Source organism: Hevea brasiliensis, chromosome 2 (assembly GCF_030052815.1).
Source record: "Hevea brasiliensis isolate MT/VB/25A 57/8 chromosome 2, ASM3005281v1, whole genome shotgun sequence".
In the NCBI taxonomy this organism is placed as follows: domain Eukaryota; kingdom Viridiplantae; phylum Streptophyta; class Magnoliopsida; order Malpighiales; family Euphorbiaceae; genus Hevea; species Hevea brasiliensis.
Window position 1 is genome coordinate 123365863 of NC_079494.1, and position 22269 is coordinate 123388131.

General features: G+C 33.0%; 3 protein-coding genes and 1 pseudogene across 8 annotated transcripts; 2 read left to right on the forward strand and 2 right to left on the reverse strand.

Annotated features, from left to right (window-relative positions):
- Positions 1-1570: 1570 nt before the first annotated feature.
- Positions 1571-3202, reverse strand: LOC110662998 (vestitone reductase-like; annotated as a pseudogene).
- Positions 3203-5238: 2036 nt separating this feature from the next.
- On the reverse strand, positions 5239-7258 carry LOC110662985 (protein BRI1-5 ENHANCED 1). Of its 3 annotated transcripts, none has more exons than XM_058142705.1 (4): positions 6938-7257; positions 6008-6532; positions 5733-5928; positions 5239-5626 (listed from the first exon to the last, which is right to left on the reverse strand). In XM_058142705.1, exons 1-4 carry the CDS (start codon positions 7056-7058, stop codon positions 5422-5424), a joined length of 1047 nt encoding a protein of 348 aa, XP_057998688.1. In that variant the 5' UTR covers positions 7059-7257; the 3' UTR covers positions 5239-5421. The 3 variants fall into 3 exon arrangements, with proteins under 3 accessions (XP_057998688.1, XP_021677855.2, XP_057998695.1); XM_021822163.2 differs by having other exon boundaries at positions 6008-6535; positions 6938-7253; XM_058142712.1 differs by having other exon boundaries at positions 5526-5666; positions 6008-6535; positions 6938-7258.
- A 6136-nt stretch (positions 7259-13394) lies between these two features.
- On the forward strand, positions 13395-17511 carry LOC110662999 (probable protein S-acyltransferase 14). The gene is made up of 8 exons (XM_021822176.2): positions 13395-13598; positions 13719-13929; positions 14285-14504; positions 14589-14680; positions 15038-15161; positions 15243-15328; positions 15946-16011; positions 17036-17511. Exons 2-8 carry the CDS (start codon positions 13720-13722, stop codon positions 17159-17161), a joined length of 924 nt encoding a protein of 307 aa, XP_021677868.2. The 5' UTR covers positions 13395-13598; position 13719; the 3' UTR covers positions 17162-17511.
- Positions 17512-18070: 559 nt separating this feature from the next.
- Positions 18071-21532, forward strand: LOC110663000 (uncharacterized). Of its 4 annotated transcripts, none has more exons than XM_021822177.2 (7): positions 18071-18229; positions 19035-19367; positions 19461-19624; positions 19696-19776; positions 20306-20381; positions 20472-20564; positions 21021-21532. In XM_021822177.2, the coding sequence occupies exons 2-7, from the start codon at positions 19040-19042 to the stop codon at positions 21185-21187; spliced, it is 909 nt and encodes a 302-aa protein (XP_021677869.1). In that variant the 5' UTR covers positions 18071-18229; positions 19035-19039; the 3' UTR covers positions 21188-21532. The 4 variants fall into 4 exon arrangements, with proteins under 4 accessions (XP_021677869.1, XP_021677870.1, XP_021677872.1 ...); XM_021822178.2 differs by having other exon boundaries at positions 20472-20555; XM_021822180.2 differs by having other exon boundaries at positions 20472-20555; positions 21054-21532.
- Positions 21533-22269: the final 737 nt, after the last annotated feature.

The window sequence follows — 22269 nt, forward strand, 5'->3', positions numbered from 1 at the left end:
TGCAGCTGATGGTTATCATATCAGTTACCCATCAGCTATCAGCTCTAATTTTTTGAACTTGCCAAACACCACAATTTACCTGTTTGGGTATCTATTAGCTATCAGCTGCACCCAACAGGTAAACCAAACACCTCCTTAGTCTAATAGCTAAAAATATAGGGAAATTACTATTTAGTCATTGTAGTTTAATAAAATTAATTACTTAGTTCTTGTATTTTGACAAATAAATTATTTAGCCCTTGTATTTTATTTCCATTAAACTATTTAGTGCCTTCATTAAATTTTTCATTATTTATACTATTTAGACTACTATTTAGTTCCTCTATTTTAAAGAAACTAATTAGTTGATCTCTATATTTTAAAGAACACTACTATTTAATTTCTTTATTTTAGTAAAAACTAATTAGATGATCCATATATTTTGAAAAATATATTATTGTATAAAAATAGAAATTTTATTACATGAAGACTAAATTTGAATTTACTTTTTTTTTATTTTCAATTTCTTAGACATTTTTTTTTGTGTTTTCTCTAGTGGAAAATAATATTCCTTTATTACTTATAAATTTAAAGAAACTGATTAACTTTTTTGTGTAGACAATTTGTACCTTTTTATCAATAAATGAAAACAAAAAGATAATGAGGAGGAGAAGAGTTGCAGGAGTGGAGGAGAAGAAACTTGGAGAGAGAGAAATAAGAGAAGATAAGAGAGAAATAAGAGAGAGAAGATTATGATAGTTTAAGTATAAAAAATAATTATGGAATTAAATAGTTAACTGAATTAAATTATAGAGACTAACTAATATGTTTTTTTAAAATATAAGAGCTGATTAATTAGTTTTACTAAAAATAAAGAGATTAGATAATAGTTTGACTAATATTGATTAACAAAAAAATTGATCAAGGGATTAAATAATCTAATGAAAGTAAAATATATAAACTAAATAGTATATTTTTTAAATTATAATGGTTAAATAATTAATTTTATTAAAATATATAAACTAAATAATAATTTATCTAAACATATAACTTAGCTGGAGCCCATACCCCCGATCACCATAAAAAAAATCTTATACATAATAAATTTATAATAATTAATAAATATATAAATCAATTATTGATAAATATAAAATAAATTCACATGTATCATGATATGATATTTATATAAAAACATGAATAGTATCGTTATTAAGTGCACATTTTATTTAGATCTATTTTAATTTTTTTAATTAATTAATGATATTTGGTAGGTGTAGCAAATTCTTATTGATGAAATTAGTGGTCAAAGTTTCAAAATTAAGAATTTCAGCTGGTAACTATATAAGAAGATAAATGATTGAGAGAAATTTTTTCATATGAGCATTTTAATTCAAAAATATTGTTATACAAGTTTTGTGAAATTCATTTCAAATTCAATAAAATCTAATATAAATTTATTCTAATTATAACCAATTTCGTAAAATTACATTCTTAGAATTGAAATCTAATTTTTATTCAAATTAAATACACAAAACATTTTTGGAACAACTCTTGCAAATGTCCTTATTGTTGGAATTTCCCCTCTTTGAACTTGTGATCAAGGCAACATTTTATTATATAATAACTACCAGATTATAGACACAGATTTCTTGGATTGATGGAACCATCATCCTCTGCAATCTTCATTGTCATAGCATTCAGTAAACAGCTAAAAAACATAGCAAATTAAAGAGACAGCAAATATACACGGACTACTATATTCCTAAAATGACTAGAGGTAGCCCTTCTCTTTGCAGCCTTGGATTGCTCCATCAAACATCTCACCTAGCCCATACTTGAATTCAAAACCAGAGTCCAGTATTTTCTTCGAAGACACTCCTGGGATTTTTCTGCCTTCAATATCTTTCAGGGATCTGCCAAGCAAGCAAAACTAACGTTCTCATTAATTTCATTTCCAATATTAAAAGAAGAATATGTGGAAAAAAAATAATATTACTCACTCCACTGTTGGTATTGGGAATTCTGGATACTTGGCAGAAAGATAGACATCTCTTCAATGGTTATGGTGTGTGAAGAACAAATGTATCTCTCTTTTGCATCAGGATATTCAAAGAGATGTATGTGTGCTCTAGCCACGTCATCTGTGTGCACCATTGATATATTGAGAAGGGCACCATATTGCTCCCTCTCACCTAAATGAACGATGTATGATGTTATTTTTATCAAGTGAAGAAGTTATTATGCAGGGCATTCTTTAACAAAACACAAAATTCAACTTTTGGAACTTACCCACTATCATAGCCATTGCTGTGTGCACTGAACCAGGGAACTTGGGACAAATAAAGGGACCAACAATAAAAGAAGGAATTACTGTTACAAGATCCAATCCATGTTCTTCTACGAATTCGAGAGCTCTCTTCTCTGTTAATGTCTTGGAAATCTTGTAAGGAGCAAAAGGAGACTTAAAAGACTTAATGTAATCCACATCACTCCAAAAGCTCTCATCCACTGGCTCCACAAACTTGTCATTATACTCAACTGCTGATGCACTGGATGTGTACACAACTCGCTTCACCGTCCTGGAGTTCAAGCATGCTGTTAAGATCCCTAATGTTCCATCAATTGTTCTTTTGACAATCACTTCCTCAGGTTCTTTGTTTTCAAAATCGACAGGAGTAGCTACATGAAACACACCGATGCATCCTTTAATAGCTGCTTCAAAATTTTCCGGGAAACTCATATCAGCTTGGAAGATTTGGAGTTTCTCGGATGCTCCTGGTAGGCTTGTCAAGAAGCTAAAGTCCCTCCTGCGTTCTGATCATATTATCAAAGCGTAAAAATTACCTACAAATCAAGAACTTTTATTCGACTGTGATTTGTGAATTATTGATTTTTTTTCCATTAAAAAAAAAAAACCTGGGTCAGGTCTAACAGTGGCGTGGACAGAGTACCCATGCTGAAGAAGCCTCATGATCAACCATGAAGCCACGAATCCAGTACCTCCTGTAACACATACTTTATCTTTATCTGCTTCCATCAAAAGCCTTCGAGGAAGAAAGCAACGGCACAAATTGCTCTCTGTCCTTTTAATTTGCTCTCGGAGATTTTTTTCTTTCACCGAAGAGATATCAATTTCAAAGGCTCACGGAGATGGAGCCATTGAAACGCAAGGAATGATTGATGAGTGTGGCACTAATGAAATGATTTGCATAAGCTCAACGCCTAACGCCTTACGTCCAAAATGTTAAATCTTTCCCTTTACTCTCTTTCAATGCACGCCATATATTGCGATTCATGAATTATGACGTAAAACACTTGCTTCATTATTTATTATTTTTTTTAAATGATTTTCAAAAACTACCTTAACGATGCAGAAGAGAATAAATGGAAATTGAACTTCCGTTTGTTTTGTAAAAAATAATTTATATATGAAAAATATTTTTTATGGTTTAATTACAATGTTAAATTAAATAGTATGTATTTATATAAGTGTTTTTATATTTTAATAAGATTATTAAAGTTTATAAAATAAAAAATGACTTCCTCTTCTCTTTAAAATGATTTAGTTTTTCCTTTGATTAGAAAAATATTTTCCGTTGACTCATTTTTTTAAGTTTATAAACGCTATAAAATTTGAAAATATTTTTCAAAAAAATATTTTATATAAAATAAATAGAACCTAAATAACAAAAATAAATATAAAAAACAAAAAAATATATGTTGTATTGAATAAAAGAGATACAATTTTTTTTTTTGCTTAATACATCTTTTATTTCCATAATTTTCCCAATTTTACTTTGATTTAGAGAAGATTATTTTATGATATTGCAGAGTCAAAAAACCGAACTCCTAGGATCAATCAAGCCTAGGTCCGAACGTTTTCTAAATTCGAGCTCAAAGATGGTCTCTTCTTCTAGTTCGAACAACCAGGCAGAGATTGGCATCCCTAGAGATCGGATTGATCGTCAATCACATTGAAGATCTCAACTGAGATCAAGTATTATAATTAATGTATGTTCCATTGAAACTATAAAAAGAAAGAGCAAAGATCCAGTCAAGATTTCAAAAAAATCACTCTTCATATTATTATATAAACAAGTCTAAAGCAGGTAGGTTAATAAACTTTCTGCAAAATCAATTATATTTCCTTTATTTTCATAGTCAATTTCTTCTATTGACTTGAGTGTTGGAGTAGCTGCGAGCCAGCAATTAGCTCTAACTTATTTTCTCGTTCTTAGGTAGCTCGAGGTCCAATTGTTAAGAGTGAATCAAATATTCAAAAGATCTACAGCAACATCATTTTAGATCAATTAAAAGAATTTAGAAAATGGAAAAAAATTTTTTCTTTTTTTATTAAATATTTAAATAAAAATTTTTAAAAAAATCAGATTTTTTTTTTGTCCTCTCTATTTCTTTCAAGGGTTAGTGTGACATTAGCTTCCAATGAACTAAAATAAAGCCAACGAAAGAATTTAGCTCTTCTTTCTCCAACTTTTAGAGAGAAAATTTTCGCTGGTTTTTCTAGTTTTTAGGAGTTCTCATCTCCTCTGTTTCTGCTATCTTAATGGCCTCCTTTCCTTGGAAATAGGTTTCTTTCTCTCTACCCCACTTTTGGGTAGGGCCATAAATACGTTTTTGGGTGTTCTTTATTTGATTGTAAGTCCGAACATATAGGAGAGGATCCTTTTTGACCTACTTCGTTCTCATCTAGGTTGTCGCTTGTGAACCAAGCCTTATCAGTTGAATAGGCCACAGAGGGTGTATGAATGTCGCCATGAGGAATATTATCTCAATGTCCCATCGCTGATCTAAGATTATGGCTCACCGACTCTCAAAAGCTACAATGCCATTTGAGTTCTACTGCTTAACTCTCTCTGCTGTTCAAAGAGGAATGTTATGAGTTTAATGCGCTTGAATCCCTAGTTGGAAGTATGTTCTTCATGAGCTTTGAGCAGCGCTATGCTTCTAAAACTAGGCAAGGTTTTTGGGGGTCCCGAGCCTTTGTTGTTTTAGGACTAGTCTTTTTTGGGCCTCAAACCTTTCTATGTTTAATTTCTTTATATTTATTGGACCTTTGGTTGTAGGTTTGTGTTAGTAACTTAAATCAAACCCTCTTTATCAATGAAAATTATCTTAAAAAAACAAGTTCCAATGAACTTAAAAATAACATAAAAAGAACAATTGCAAACGACAGAAGAAGTGCATAAGGTAAGCCCGTAGTGTACAATGACATGTAGGTAAACTTATCCCATTTCTAAGTTGAGTCCCTCTCTTTCTCTTTTGAGGGAAAAAAATAATATTTATTTAGCAGTTGTATTGTAACGCAGAGATCAATTTTTTTTTAGAATTTACATGCTCTGCTACGAAGAAAATCTATCAACAGATAAATTGGGTATCGGAGTGAAGGATTCAGGTGGGCAAAAGCCATAGTCGCCGCCTATGTTAGTGGCTTTTGTCTGCCCATTCTTTTTCAGGGCTTACCTCTGCTTTTTCAGACACTATTTGATCAAGAAAGCCCTTGTCTCTGCAGCACTGAATAGCTCCACCGAACATATCTTCAAGACCAAACCCAAACTTGAACCCCAAGTCCAAGAGTTTCATTGATGAGAGATTAGATAGTCTAGAATCTTCATTCTCCTTCACGTTACTGCCAATGCCAAATCCCAGTTAAGGATTAAATCTTTTAACTGAAGATTGCAAAAACAAGTATTAAACAGAGAAAAAAAAATACAAAATAGCAATGCAAGACTCACTTCATGGCCGGTATTTGAAATTCCTGGAATTTTGCAGAAAGAAATTGGACCAAAGAACGAGTGGTCATTTGAAGATAGGAACAAATGTATCTCCCTTTTGCATTAGGATCTTCAAGAAGAAATATGTGAGCACTGGCCGCATCATCAGTGTGCACCATATAGAAATTATTAAAATCTTTATATTTCTCCTGATTCCCTGTTCAATAATGTCCCATATTTTTATGCTAAACTTGGGTGTAATTAAGAAAGAACTAAGAATTGATTGATTTACTTACCAAAGACCACAGCGAGGGCCAAGTAGACGGAGCTGGGTATATAAGGACAAATGAAGGGTCCAACAACTAAAGGCAGAACTATAGTCACAAGATCCAAGCCATGTTTTGCTGCGAAATCCAGGGCCATTTTTTCCGTAACAGTCTTGGAAACTAGATATGAAGTGCTTACAGATTTGTTTTTTCTGCAAATATCGAGGTCACTCCATGTGTTTTCATCCGTTACATTTAAACCCTTGTCATTATACATTATTGAGACTGCAGAGGAAGTGTAAACAACTCTTTTCACTGTCTTTGATTTCAAGCATGCCCTTAATATTCCTAGCAATCCTTCCACGGCTATTTTGGTCACACTTTCCTCTGGTTCTTTTCCATAAGGATCCATTGGGTGAGCCACATGGAAAACTCCAATACAACCTTCAATGGCCGCTTTGAAACACTCTGGCTGGTTGAGATCTGCACTGAAAATTTTTAATCTGTCTGCTGCTCCTGGTAGGTTGGTGATATAGCTGATGTCTTTCTTGTTTTCTTCTGAAATGGCAATTCCAAACAAAAATAAATAAATTCAGATTTGAAAGAAGCAGAAGGGCCCAATCTTCTTATGAGCCTTCACATGTGAAATGCATGGCCATGGGTTCACCAGTTTAGTTGACTCTATTAAGGCCATGAATCAGAACCTGTATGGCAGGTGTCACCAAAGGCTAGCCACAAGTAAATCCTACCATTACACCTGTGGGACAGAAGCCGAAACCCCAAGCCCAAGGCCCCCCAGGCAAAGCACAGAAAACAATGATCATGATTCACGACCAGCAAAGTTTTGTAGAAATCAAATTTCTCACATTCTTCCCTTCAAAAATTTTCAATCTTCAAAAACGACACATCTACATATACATGTTTGATTATGTTCTTGGACAAGATATAAAAAAGACAAACCTGGGTCGGATCTAATAGTAGCTCTGACGGTGTAACCTCGCTGGAGAAGCTTCATGACAAGCCATGATGCTACATAGCCCGTTCCACCAGTTACACAAACTGTGCCTTTCTCCACTTCCATCTCTCCTCCCTTTGTGGTTTGAGGCTTGGCTGATGGCTAGCTAGCTCTTAAAAATGCCAAGTGAGGATAAAACAAATTCTTATATAAAAATATCACTACAGCAGCACCTTTATATGTGCAAATTTTTTATTATTTAAAAATAATATGAATGTATGGCATAGCATCATAACGTGAGAAACCTCATGAAAATTTAATGAGGCAATTGTCCTATTCATTCCACCAATTGCACAACTGTACTCAGTGTCTCTCGTTGGAGAATTTATTAAGGGTGAGCCACCAGTTAAATCCGCCATGGTGTGTGCTAATCCCGCAGGTCAAGGCTTAAGGCTCGCATAATGTAATATAAATGATGGATTTGAGATTGTTTATTTTAGTATCATTTCGTCTTCATTGCTCAATTTGGGTAGTTATAAGGGGCGTGTCCATTTCGTGTACGTCACCGTTTGCATTTGTTTAATAAATGTTACGCATGCAGCTGGAAACCAAAACACAACAAAGGAAAGCCGTTTTATGCAGGATTTAAATCCTTTCGTGTCCATTTGGCCATTACTGCATATCCTTGTAGTTTTATATATATAATTTAAAGTTGTATTTTCTCATCAGCTCTAACAATAATTAATGTATTTACTATTTATATTAAAAAGGTGGCGATATTCTCTTTTCATTATGGTTATATAACAGTGCTTCGTTGGAGTGAAGCCAGGAAACATGTAATGATATAATCATAGGTTGGCATTATTTGGCAAAGTTGTTTTAGAGTTTTAACACACAATCCATTGACTAATACGCAATAAATGCAATACCATATTTTTAAATAGCCATAATAACTCAATGAAGAATTTTAAGAAGATATTCGTTTTCTTAAAAAACCATAATAACCATAATCCAACGTATTTGTGCTAGTCCATCACAGTTCTTTATATTCCAACAAATATAATAATCTACTAAAAGTGGATAGAAAAGTAGTATAAATTTTATGAAAAGTATAGCGATTATTTAACATATGCATAATTTATGAACTTTAATAAATCTTCTAAAAGTAAATAGAAAAGTAGTATTAAATTTATGAAAAGCATAATATTCATCTTAAAGATATGAGTTTAATTTAATTTAAGAACATAAATCAAGGAAATTAATGATTTTAAAGAAGTCCTTTTTCTTTGCAAGACATGCCCTCAAAATTGTATTGAAAAATCTAAGAGCTTTTTGGATGAGATCGATGCTACAAATTTCATAACATTTAAAGCATTAACCTCCTTCAAAGAGCCACATCTGCAAATTAAGGATGCATATGGCAACTTTCTTAAGATTTAGATTCATATAATAGAAGATTGAAAACTTATTCCAGTGTTGGAATTTGAAGATGTATCTAAACAAGCGAAACTCAGATAATCAAGTATAACAATATTTATTTTGGAAAACGGAAATGCTTTTTGACACAAAAAAAAATTGTCACAAATGGCATAAATTGATATAAATTGTCTAACTCATTCTTTATATGAATGGAGGGAATATTGGGAGGGAAAATGGTGAACCAAACTTGGTCCCATTGTTGCTCATTAAAGTTAAATAATCTACTAAGTAACTCATAAATATTGCTTATGATAATTCCAAAAGAATAATTAACGAAACCAGCTGCCGTTTTGTATTAAATAAAAGAAGTTTAATTAATATTATAATAAAAGCAACTTGTCAGAATGAAATAATATCAAATTGAACTACTAAAAGAATAATAATCTTATTTTGAATCTATTGATTCATATAACTCTTTGAAGATGGAAGTGACAAATGAAGTAATGTGTAGGAGGGTAGTTGCTATTGTATTCGGATGTAGTGAAAATGACAGTATTTTCAATGAAGAAGATAACACAGTTGATGAAGATACTGTCATGAATGAAAACTCCATGAATGTAGGAATCGAGGAAGTGAACTCCACGGAGGAGGAGTGTTTTCATATTTTTGATCAAGGAGATGATGAAGATGTTGAAGGTGTCGGCATGAGTGAAACTGCCATGAATTAAGGTATGTAAGATGTAATGTGTAACACCCCAAAATTTTATTAATTATGAGTATTTTTGATATTTAAATTTTATTTAAATTTTAGGAATTTTTTTGAGATTTTTTGGATTTTAAAAATCGGGTTCGATTTTCCGAAAATATAAACTTTGATGATTTTTAAAAAAAATAAAAAAAAAAAAAAAAAAAAAAAAAAATTTTTTTTTTTTATTTTTTTTTTTTTTTTTTTTTTTTTTTTTTTTTTTTTTTTTTTTTTTTAATTTAAAAAATAAAAAAAAAAAAATTTCGATTAAATCGATCGAAATCGGATCGACGGACCTTTTTTCCTTCTTTCTTTCTTTTTCTTTTTCTCTTTCTCTCTTTCTCTCTCTCTTCTCTCCTCTCTCTCCTCCGCCTCCGCCTTCCTCCGGCCACCGCTGATCGACCGCCATGTGATTGACCTGGTGTTCAAAATCATCTATTTCATCAAAGGAGAGCATCATAAAGAGATCGAACACCCCAATCGCGAATTTGGATTTTTTTTTTTTTTTTTTTTTTTTTTTTTTTTTTTTTTTTTTTTTTTTTTTTTTTTGGGCAGTGAAAGAAAACCGAAAACCCTGAGAAGAGGACACGCTGCGCGACCACTCCTAATTTTTATTTTTTTTTAATTTTTTTTTTTTTTTTGGGTCCCGGTCCCTGTGTTTTTTTTTTTTTTAAGCATTAAAAAAAAAAAAAAAACAAAAAAATTTAAAAACTAACCCTTGTTATGGGGGCTGTAGTATATTCTCAAATCGATAAATTATTGGGATTGAGAATTCTAATTTGGCGATTTGCGCCTGTAACTAAAAAGTCTCCGAATTGGGGCGAGATTTGCCCTACCCCATTTTTAATGGCATATGCATAATTATGTTGCATAATGTTGTGCCACATAATGTTGTTGTGCCAGTGTTGTGGTATTTTGCGCGGTGCGCGTGCGCGTGTGTGGCGTGTGTGGTGGTGTGTGTGGACAATGGGTGAGTTCTTCGAGTCGGCAGGTCTTGGTTTGAGTCTTCCTTGAGCTTGAGTCACGAGTTCTTTCTTGACCCTGGATTTTTCGGTTTTCGTTTGAGTTATTAGTTTTTGGTTCACACTTGTTGGTTAGAAGAGAGAGAGACAGGAGGATGCGAATATATATTATGATTATTGATGATGATGATGTGTGTGTGCCAAATTACCTTTTTTTTTTTATGATATATGATGAATATGAAGTTAATGTTGCATTTCACTCAGTTAGTTTTTTTTTAGTAGTAGTAGATTTTATTTTTAAGAGAGATTTTTTTCTACTAGTCAGTCGACGCTCACTCTTCAAAAAAAAATTTTGCCACAGGAGGATATTTTTTTTTCAGGGTTAACTGCTTTTATCCTTCGCGAGTTGTTTATCAATTCTAGAAAATTTCATGTGTGTGTTATATATATTATTTTGAATTTGGTATATATTTTTTATCATGTTGGACTGTAAACTGGCCCAACCCACTAGTGATATTGTCCGCTCTCGGAAATGTAATGGCCTAACCCACTAGTGATATTGTCCGCTCTGGGTCGAAGCCCTCACAGTTTTAAAACGCGTTACTAGGGGTTACGAACCACCAACTTATAAACCCAGCATCTCTCCCACGTTTTGCCGATGTGGGATTTGCGGTGTTACACAAGAAGGGAATTGTGTTGAGGATGTTCAACGTAATTCTGTAGATGAGGGTTCATGACCAAGTATGTGGTTTCCAGGTGTGGATAACATGTTTGAGTTTTATCAAAAGCACGCGAGACTGCAAGGTTTTAGTGTTGTAAAAAAATTATATTCAAACGGCCAGAAATTTTATTGTATCAATTGTGATAGGGGAAGAAAATCAAATGCTAATAAGTCATCAAAAGGATTTGTTCAATGAAGAGTTTTTTAGAAAGAAAATAAAGATAGATAAAAATAAGGTTTTGTTCAATAAATTAACAATGTACTTCTTTAAACTTTTTCAAAAAGGTAATTGAAACTCACCTAATATTAATTATAGAATGTAGCTCAAGGAAAACATGTGAACTCTTATCCTATTTACTCAAGCAGTTGTTAAATAGAAGAGAGATAATGAAAATTCAAATTTCACTCTCTCTCCTCACATCTCTTCCATTCAAAATTTTGATAAGGATAATTATGTCATTTTATAAGTATTTGTGCCATTTGTGTCACAATATTTGTGCATTTAGTAATGTCCTTTAGAAAAATGACTTTTCTTTTGCATTCGGACATTTAAATAGTAAAATACATGTCCTGGCCATATCATTTATGTATGTCATACTCAATTTGATAAGAAAATAATATTGATTTTATCAAATAATTTTAATTTATTGACATTTGAGCCATATTCAAAGCTATATAACTTCAAGTTCGAATTTCAACCGAATCAAAATTATATATATTAATTCTTGTTGCTTGTATATGTAATTTATTGAGTTTTGAACTCAATATACACTTCACCGTGCTGGTGTGATCTTTATTTATTAGCAATGGGGAGAAGGAGCCCAAAACCTTATTTGCTGTAAATTTTCCTGAGAACAGTAGAAGAAGACGTACGTGGTTAAACTATATATCAATGCCAAAATAAAATCTTCCTTTAAGTTTGTGCCTTCTTTAGTTAATAAACAATGGCATTCTTGAATTCAATATGCTTGATGATTGTAACTTGCTTATACTGTATGCAACGCATGACATTTGAAAGAGTTGCTCAGGAATGTAATGGTTCTCTTCACATCCTGATTAACGTTATCAATTGAAGACATTTACGCCTCAAACATTTCCCACATCAATTTCATTTTGACCGTAAAATTAAACCAACCATCAACAGTTTTCTTTTATGATATATATTATATAATAAAAGCCAAATAGTAATTTAAAAAAAGGCAAAATTTTCATAAAATCCCTAAATTTGTTACTGATTTCCATCAAAGAAAATTAAAATTTTCAACTTATATATATATTTGTAATTATCATTTTTGAAAATAATTAAACACATGACATACGATTTCATCATATAATTAAAGAAAAAATTTTCATTATTTTCATTTTATTAGTTAATTGTGACTCTCCTATATATGAAAGTGAGAAGTAAATTGCAGAATCGGAAGCAACAACTTCTGTCACAAGCAAGTGGAGAAATACTAATTAAATCTGTTTTATTTGCAATTCCTATGTCAGCTTTTTAAATTCTTTGGATTTGTTTGACTTTGTTATTGGAAATGTTATTTAGAAAATTATTTTTTTTAAATATATTAATGATAAAGTATTAAAAAATAATTAAAAATTAAATTTTATTAATTTTAATAATAAAATATTAAAATAATAAAATAATTTTTTAAAATAATATGTTAAAAATATTTTTATTAAAAAGATAATTTTAAACTCTAAAATTTAATACTGAACAAAGCCTTACAATGGTTTTGTCAAGTGATTGAACACTTGATGCGGAAATTCTGGTAATGATAAGTCGAAGATCCCATGTGTGCTTGGCAAAAATTAACAGGCCTTATTTGGTTGCTGACGCAGTTGCTTGCAGGCGGGCACTTAAATTAACAGGCCTTATTTGGTTGCCGAGGCAGTGGCTTGCAGGCGGGCACTTTAAATACTCGAGTCCGTGTAGCATGGTTGTTAAAATTGTTATTGAGAAGATTTTTTTTTAAATATATTACTAAAAAATATTTAAAAAAAATTAAAATTAAAATTAATATATTTTAATTATAAAAATATTAAAATAATAAAATATTTTTTAAAATTATTTTTTAATAATATTAAAATAATATTTTTATTAAAAAAAAAATTTAAATAGGCACTCACAAGTTTGTTAATTATGCTATATGTCGGCTTAGATCAATTCCCAGAACTGCTAATTTAGCAGCACATTGACTTGCTATACATGACTATTTTTAGTGAGTATACTTATTTGAGTTTTAAATGTACCACCTTCTCTTCGATGCATATTGTGTGTGTGTGTAAATTAAGTTAAAAAATGAGTTTTAAATATGAATAAATAATAATTAAAATAATTTTAAAAAAATTCTAAATCCATTTTTCACAACGAAAATAGTTTCTTGTCAACTCTAATGTCACGCGCTTTTCATAATTTTTTATGAAAAATTTTAATAAAGAGCAATTATTTAAAAATGAAAATAAATAAATAAATAAAGATATCTAACTGGGAACCGCTGCAGTCCAAGGTTGAAAGACGAGCAGCTTCTAGATCGTAAGACCTTACTGACTACAAAGGGAACCTTAAAGACCTTTCCCTCAAAGACCTTTTAAAGTCTTTCAAGCAATTATTCCACTTTACCATCACTTATTATTTCTCTATTTTATATTAATTTAATTATAATTAAATAAATTAAAAAAGAAAAACACTCTCTCCTTCCCTGCCTCTCTCCTGCTTCTCAGACCTCGTGTCCTAACATGGATTCCACGCTCCACCTGGAATCCCAAATCCGATAAACCCTAGATTCACAGATCATAAATCACAACACTACACGAAAGTAAGAAAAAGAAATTTTCCCTTTTTCTTTCTTGAATTCCATTTTATTGAGTTATCTAAGTATCTCCAGCTCAAGACCCAACTTTTTGGATTTACAGTTATCTTCTTTTGTTTTATTTAGTATGCATAGATCTGGAGCTGCTATGGCTTGGAACGTATTCAAGTTTTGTACGGCCCTACGTGGCCTGGGCTCGATCATGATCCTGTTGGTGCTTGGGGTTGTGGGTGTCACCTATTATGCCGTCGTGTTGACCAATTATGGCCCCGCTTTGTATGATAGCGGGCTTGATTCTGTCACTGCTCTTGCTCTCTTGATCCCATTTCATTGTTTGGTAAGTTTTCTTTTCTTTTTCCTTGCTAGTTTTCCAACTCTTTTTCAAGCTTTTTGGTTGCCTGCCTTCCGGTTAAGGGAATTTTTCTATCACATTGAGTTTTTGGTTAGACAATATTGATTCCAGCTCCCTTTCTTTTTAAAAAGAAATGGGAACTTTCTCTTTTTTATGAAGTAATGGAATTACGGTAGCTCGTGGACATTTTCTAATTGTGTAATTTCCTTGGATTGTTAATTAATTGGCAAAGGGAGTTGCGGATCTTAGAATTTTTTTAGCTTCAAATAGTGTTAAAAAGTATTTGATCGGGTATACTAAAAATTGGAATTAAAGGCGAAGATTTTGTTTAAATTTGCAGTTGGTGATGCTCTTATGGAGTTACTTTTCTGTCGTTTTAACTGATCCTGGTAGTGTGCCTTCTAATTGGAGGCCTGTTGTTGAAGAGGAAAGAGGTGAGGCTTACCCATTAAATGCCTCAGATTTCAATGGCCTGCCGGCCAATCCATCCAATCAAAGAATCCGGTACTGCCGGAAGTGCAACCAGCTGAAACCACCTCGTTGCCACCATTGCTCTGTTTGTGAGTTTCCTTCCAAACTTTCTTTTTCTTTATTACCTTGTTCATTAGTAAAAACAAAAAAAAAGTCTATTTTATTTCTTTCAGGTGGGAGGTGTGTGCTAAAGATGGACCATCATTGTGTATGGGTCGTAAATTGTGTTGGGGCATTAAATTATAAATATTTTCTTCTATTTTTGGTAAGTTGTGCTTCACTGCCTAAGCCACACTGCATGTTCTTTGTATGTATAGCTAAAGTAGGGAGCTCTCTCTTCATATGTACTTATATTTCAATTAATTTTTTGAAATATGAAAGAGAATAAAGCATATGCTTTTTGTAACTTATTTCTCTCATAAGGTCCTTTAAAATATAAAATTGGATAGAGGTCTTCCTAAAAGAGTTTCTGAGTAAACAATCTTGGCTCTGATTGTATATCCTTGGTGATTGTGTCCTTGTATAAACTATGTTTTTTCATAGTCTAGATTCATTTTAATTTGTTGGTAGTAGACATCTTCTCTTGACATTTTCTTGATAGTGATCTTAACTGTTAATGCAGTTCTACACATTTCTTGAGACAAGTCTTGTGACTTTGTCACTGCTGCCACAATTTATAGCTTTCTTTAGTGATAATGACATTCCTGGAACTCCTGGGACCCTTGCAACCGCATTTCTTGCCTTTGGTAGGATCTACTTAGCCTTTTTTTCTGACCTGTTTAATCAGTAAAGTCTGTCTTTCTATAACTAATACTGCTCTTTTACAGTTTTGAATCTGGCATTTGCATTTAGTGTTCTGGGATTTCTAGTCATGCACATATCATTGGTTTCTGTTAATACGACTACTATTGAGGTATTTTCTTTTGCCTAACTTGGTCTACTCCTATCTGATTTTATGCTTTGGCATTTGTTTCTTTTAACATTAAGCAAGTCTCTTGTGCTTGATTTCTGGATGCACAAAAGGATCCGTGGGACTTAAATGAAGCTTCAATGGTAATAATAAAAATTGATTACTTGTCATATAAGCATTTGGCATAAATTTGACTCAATGTGGTGATGGACCTTCGTGAATTACATTTTGTGCTACATGCTCAATTGGCTCCTTTTGAACTTGGGTGCATATAATAGAAGCTTAACTTTATATGAGAACAAGTTTAACAGCCATGACATCAAATATTTGTATTCGGATTTGTGCTGAATCAACTAAAATGTGTATAATGAGCGCATGAATTCAGATGTAAATATTTGATCTAACAATTGTTAAGCTTATTTTCATATAAGATTAGCTTATAATAGCCACTTCCTTTGAAATTTTCTAGCTTTGGGTTTAGATGCTTAATTTCCAAAGTTTTTTTTTATTCCATTTTTTATGGATCTCTGGTTGTTCAATGTTAAAGATATTAAATTATTACTTCCATGATGCCTGTTAGGGATGATCTGCTGATTGAATTGCTATTTGTCTTGGATCAGGCATATGAGAAGAAAACCACGCCGAAATGGCGCTATGACCTTGGTCGTAGGAAGAATTTTGAACAGGTGGTCTTTTTATTGCAGTTTATTGCTATTCTCTGCTTGGCTTTCTTTCGTGAATGCCCTGTATGAAATCTGAGAAATGATATGTTCAAAATTGGTCAAACTCACAACTCTCTGCAATTCTAGTCTAATTAAAAGTTTAAACCCCTTTTCTGTTTATTATACTTGAGGAACTATTACTTTCTGTATGCATTCTAGGCAAACTCATCTATGACAAATATGAGAAACCCCAGCACAGGAGTTATCTCATGGTTCATGTACTCTAATGCTTTCTTCATCTTCTTATGATGAGGATGCAGCACTCATCTCTGAAAAATGGACGAAACATCATAGAAACGTTTGACTTGAAGAGGGATCAGAGAGAGGTTTTGCACTGCAAGTTGTGAAATAAATTATAAGCGCTGCCATGTCATCAAACTGTGTTTCAAATAATTGTTTTCTGCTTTTATGGAGTATGAACTCCAATCGGGGTTTTTAATCTTGAGGTGAATAACTGTCTGGTACTGTGTTGTGAACAAGAAAAATTTTGACTTCATTTTGGCAAGTGTGAAGAAGGAGAATTGGTCCACCTGTTTTGATATTTGAGTAGAACTTAAAATAATCTGAATGAGTGGACATGGTTCATGCAGAATGGTTTTTCTTGCTCAGCTTCCATGTGTTTGCATGGCTGCCATTGTAGGCCAAAGCTATGAACAGATGCATGTGTCACTTAAGATAAAAGGAATGTTAAAACAAGGTTACAGTGATGTTGAAAATTTTTTGGCAGTCTGCCATGAGTTCATTATCTTGTTGAATCATAAGCAATTGTTGTTTATCATGTAATCTAATCTTTTGTTAAGGCTGTGTTGAAGTAACTCACATTTAATTTACCTTATTAAAGTTAATTGTGAAGTTGCTAAACCTTCCTCCTTTTGAGTTCAATCTTTGCGTTTGCCTATTTTGTGGAAGCTTTTCCTCTGCTGGTAGCACTTGATTAATCTCCATCCAGTTTTGTTCTCTAATAAACATTTTGGTGTATGTCCATCAGGTATTTGGGGCAGATAAACGATACTGGTTCATTCCGGCTTATTCAGAAGAAGATTTGCGGCGAATGCCAGAACTTCAGGGTCTTGAATATCCATCAAAACCTGAGTTGGACTCCCAAGAGTTCTAGGGACCAGTTGTGGCACATGTCACGGAACTGGAAAATTTTCTTTTATAACAATACAGATGGAGCCCAACCAACATGTGCCATTATGTCCAAACCATGATAAACAAATTGCAGCTAATATGGGCTCCTAACCATTCGTTCCCATCTAAAAGGAGAAGTTGAGAAGCTGATTTGGCAGATCAAAATGTAGGTTGCAGAATACTGGGGAAGGCATGATTCTAATTGTGAGGAGTTTGGGAACTGCAAGAAAAGAGATGTAACTTAATTTATGTAGCGTGTAGGTTTTGTTGTACATTGAATGGTAAATATAGAAAATCAGTCTCTGGCTTTTGCCGACCTCGGCAGAGGTGGTAGATCCTTCTATTCTTCATTAGGACTCGGCAAATTTTGCATCGTATGTTTGCCCTTTTCCTTCCTGAACAGGGATTGGCTTCATCAGTATCATTCATGTTGCAAGTTGCAGGGGGCGTGCTGCAAATCTCTCTAGCTTTTTAAATGACAAAATCAAATTAGAATTGGATTTGACTCATTAAAAAATAATTTAAAGAAAAATTCATTAACCAATTTTGATAATTTGATTTTAATAATTATTTTTCAAGGCAAGCTTTTCATGGAGAATGTTTTGTAACTTCACAAAGTACGAGAATCAGTAATTTATGGCCTTGCTTATTATTGATTTTAAATTTTAAAATAATGCAATTTTCACTCTTCCTAATTTAAGCAAAGATTATAAAAATAATTAATAAGTTATTTAAATTATTTTTACAATTATAAAATCTGAAAATTTAAACTTTTATTGAATTCTTATGAAAAAAACGTTAAAAAAAGAACCACAAAATTTATGTAATTTAATTACAAAATTTACATTTATAAAAAAATAAAAATAAAAATAAAAAAGGGGAACATTCTGGTCTAGCGAAGAGAAAAGTATTGAGTGTGTGGTGTAAAATTTTCAATTTCTCGTTACACGTATATATAAAATCCGCACGGAAAGGCTAAAACGCTGTTGATTCCGGTACCTTCTCTGTCTCTCGACCCTAGAATCTTCGTTCGCAAAATTGCAGTCTCCAGGTAATTCTTTCAACTTTTCTTATCCATTTTCCTGCGTTTTCTCTAGCCTATCATATTTGTAATTATTTTCCCTTTTAGTTTAACTTATATTTTCTAAGATTACTATCTCTTCCTTTCCCGCTATATGATAACTTGATTTGTGGTTTCCCTTGGTCACTTTAATGCTTGTTAAACAGAGAATTTTCAACGTTAATTTGTTTACCTTTTAAAAAAAAAAAAAAAAAGAAAAGTCCTTTTGCTATTCAATGCTAGCAATCAGAGGAAACCGAACATCAGTAACTTTCTTTAAACAATTCGATCGATAGCTACAGATGATCGTCCCCTTTAACTTTCATCTCCATGGATTTTACTTTCCACCTTTTTTTTTTCTTTTGGGTTCTCGACTATGCAATCTAAGATGCAAAAGAACGCTTCTTCTGTTCCACTAATCAGAAAATATTTAATATCGTGAATATTCTTGTGTGAGATATGGTAGAATGATTGAATTTACAAGTTTTCATAGTCTATCAAACATGCACTTAGTTGATTGTTTGTCCCTTTTTTTGAATCTTATTTTGTAAAACTCTATTCTTTGTTGCTTGTTTGATTGCTGGAAAACGTTGTGTTTTTGAGGTAATTAAATTTATTAATCTTATTCTGCGGCAGTAACACTCAATTTTTATCAATTCATTTATTGTTTATTGAGGCGTGGGATCCTTGAAAGCTTTTCTCTTAGAGACCAAACTGATAGGTTTTCCTAGAGGATGGATTTTCAAATGTTTGTCTATTCTTAATCTGCTCTACCTTGTTTGAATTGATAAATCAGAGAAGATGCAGAGGGAAAGAGAAGGTAGAAACGATTTCTTTGGCAAGGATGACCCTTTCAGTAATTTCCGGGGCTTTGGCATGATGCCCAGCCTGTTTGGGGGGAAAGATCCATTTGATGACCCATTCTTTACTCGCCCATTTGGGAGCATGTTTGAATCTACCAGGCTTGAACCTCCAAATTCTGGTAGTAGTGATGCATTGCATGCCAATGGAGCAAACGAATTAGTTATAGAAGAACTAGTATCTGATGATAAGGAGGAAAAAGAAAAAGATATACACTCTGGCTCAGGCAAAGAACCATTTATTGAGTATCCTGATGATGATTTTGAAGGTAGATGAACTTTACATTGATATCTAGACATTTCTTAGCTTGTAAATAATATGTGCTTGTAAACAATAATGACAACCATAACTGATTTGGCAGAGGTGAAAAGCAAGAATGTGAATTGTATCCATGATGATAACAAGATGGAAGGAACTAAGCCGCAGGCTCGCAATTTCAGTTTTCAGACTTGCAAAGTCACATATGGTGGTGTAGATGGAGCATATTACACTTCTACAAGGACCAGAAGGGCAGGCAGTGATGGAGTGAGTAAATTTTCTAGTTGAGATGAATCATTTTCATTTTTTCCTATTATAATGCTGTGATTTTGTTTCAGGTGGTAATTGAGGAGAACAAAGAAGTGGACAAATCAACGGGTCAAGCAACACATCGGATCTCTAGAGGGCTTCATGATAAGGTTATTATCTTGCTAGTGGGACAATGTGCTCATTGAAAGAATTTGGATAATAATTCTAAGTCATTAATGAAATTCAATAGGTGTTCAAATGTTTATGATATAAATTGTCTGTTTTCAATGATTAATGCTCGTTAGTGGACTTTACTTCATCTTCATATGTCTTGTTATAGTCTAATTGCAGCACAGGTTACCTGTCAAGTGTCAGTGGCATTGACCTATTTCTTTGCTACTGATTTTTTTTTCTTGGGTTATTTGGAGAAAATCAACTTTTGAAAATTGTCTTATCAAAAAATGCTCCAGCACTTTTATTGGATCTGATGGGATTTAATGATCATCCTACTCTTCTTTCTTTGAATGCTATCTTTATTCGCTTTCCTTGTTGTCTGGTTTTTTGATTACTTGTCAGTTGTCACCCCTAGTTGGTCTTAGATAAGCAGGGAAGGAACGAATAACTACTCTATTATTGCATGTGGACATTAAAGAAAACATTTTTTATGGAGGGATTGAGATGGTTGTATTCCTTATTCAGGGCCATTCTGTCACAAGGAAGCTTAATTCAGATGGCAAGGTGGATACATCCCAAACTTTACACAATCTGAATGAAGGTCTGTTGGGGCTGCAGATTCTTCTGATTTTTTAGAATATATTCAATTCCTCTGGTCAATAGAAGAACTAATTTTGCAATGATTTTCCAGATGAAGTTGCTGCATTTGAAGAAGCGTGGAATGGTAATGTAAAAGGACAGTTGCCTGGCTTAAGTAATCAATTTGATATCAATGGTAATACAGGTAACAGTAGTCACCTCCTTATGAGATGATGTGTTTGGTCTAGAATTCGTTTTCCATTTTTGTTACGGGTCATTGTGCTTGAAGATTTTGCACTTCACTGAGTAGGTTTGTGCCTAACATTCTAGTCTGAGACATATGCATGATCTAGGCTTTCCTTCAGGCTTACTTAGCCCTTTAGAAGAAAAAAGGTTTGAGTACAGATTAGATGAAGGCACGTTTTTCGAGTAGATATTTATCAATCACGGACCACCATGATTGGCCCCTTCATTGTACATTTAGTTGTTTCATTATTGCATGCTGTTTTTCCTTTTATCACCGTAGGAAATTGATGACATGTTTGGTACACACAGACAACAGTATGGATCTGGACAATACGTGATAAGAGTATTTCTATTTAATCTAATAGTTAGTCTAGCATGGGCATCAAGTTGTTTAGAACAGTCGTTTTGTTTTCAGCTTGTAATGACAAAATTGAGAATGGCAATGTAGCTTCTAGCAACAGAGAACAGAAGGAGATGACAACTTGGGGCAGATGGGCACTTCCATCAGTAGAACATCACCGAAATACTGGAGTAACTTCTGCAGGAAAAAGCAAAACTGTTCTTAGGATCAACATTGAATAAATCAAGAGATACGTTTGCAAATTGCCTGTAATAGAATCAAGAGTGGAATTTGGCCTCGGGCAGGCCGCAGCGTGGTGTCAAGCCATGGTGAAATGATTTTTGTCAGACCCTGTACATAGCAGCCAGTCGCTTATTTGGCTTTCGAAAATTAAAATAGATCATATCTTGTGTCTTCATTACCAAGTTGTGAACATTGGAGACCTTTACGCTGAGAATTTATGGTGCTTTCTTTTCTCTACAGTTCAATTCCAAGAGAGAAGTTGAATAGGATCTTATATGTAAAAAATTTTAGCCATTGTTTCAGATGGCCATTTTATTCTACGTTGCTGGCATTATATGGTTTTATTTCTCACGCGTATGACAATGAAAATGGCACAACTCAAAACTCGTCCATACCTTATGGCACCATATTCGGCGGCAAGAGAACGTTCGCTATTGCTTCCCTGTCGCTTGCATAGAAGCCATAACCTATTTCGGTGGTAAGAATAAGATTCAACAGCACAAATAGGGCAAATTATCTAGGAGGTGATATTGAAAAATTAAATTACCAAAAGCGAATGGGATATAAACTATTTACCAAAAAGGGTTGAAAGTTGATGACTTGGCAGAGAGAGAAAAATATTCAACTATGACTAGCTTCTAGGGGTTAAAATGAAATTAAATTAATTTATGTAGATTGAAATGAAAAAAATATATATAATTCAAAATGCAAAATGCTATTTAGGGTGGTGATCCGCACTACCTCTCTGAATATACTCTCGTTTGACATGAAATTATGTTGAAAACAAGAAAAAAATATATAAAGAAATTATGTTGAAAACAAGAAAAAAATATATAAAAAAAATCACTTGGGAGCAAGGTGCTACCATGTGTAGTGACCAAGGCATGCATAAAATGAAAGGGAGAGAAGGAGAGGAAGGCTTATATTGTCACGACTCAACCTATGGGTCAGACCGGCACTAGAATCTGGACAAGCCTAAAACCCCCAAGGCCCGTAATAAGCCAAACTATTACTTAACTCAATCCTAAGGCTCATTTTAAGCCCAATTTTAAGAATTCAACAGGACAAAGCCTGGCTATAA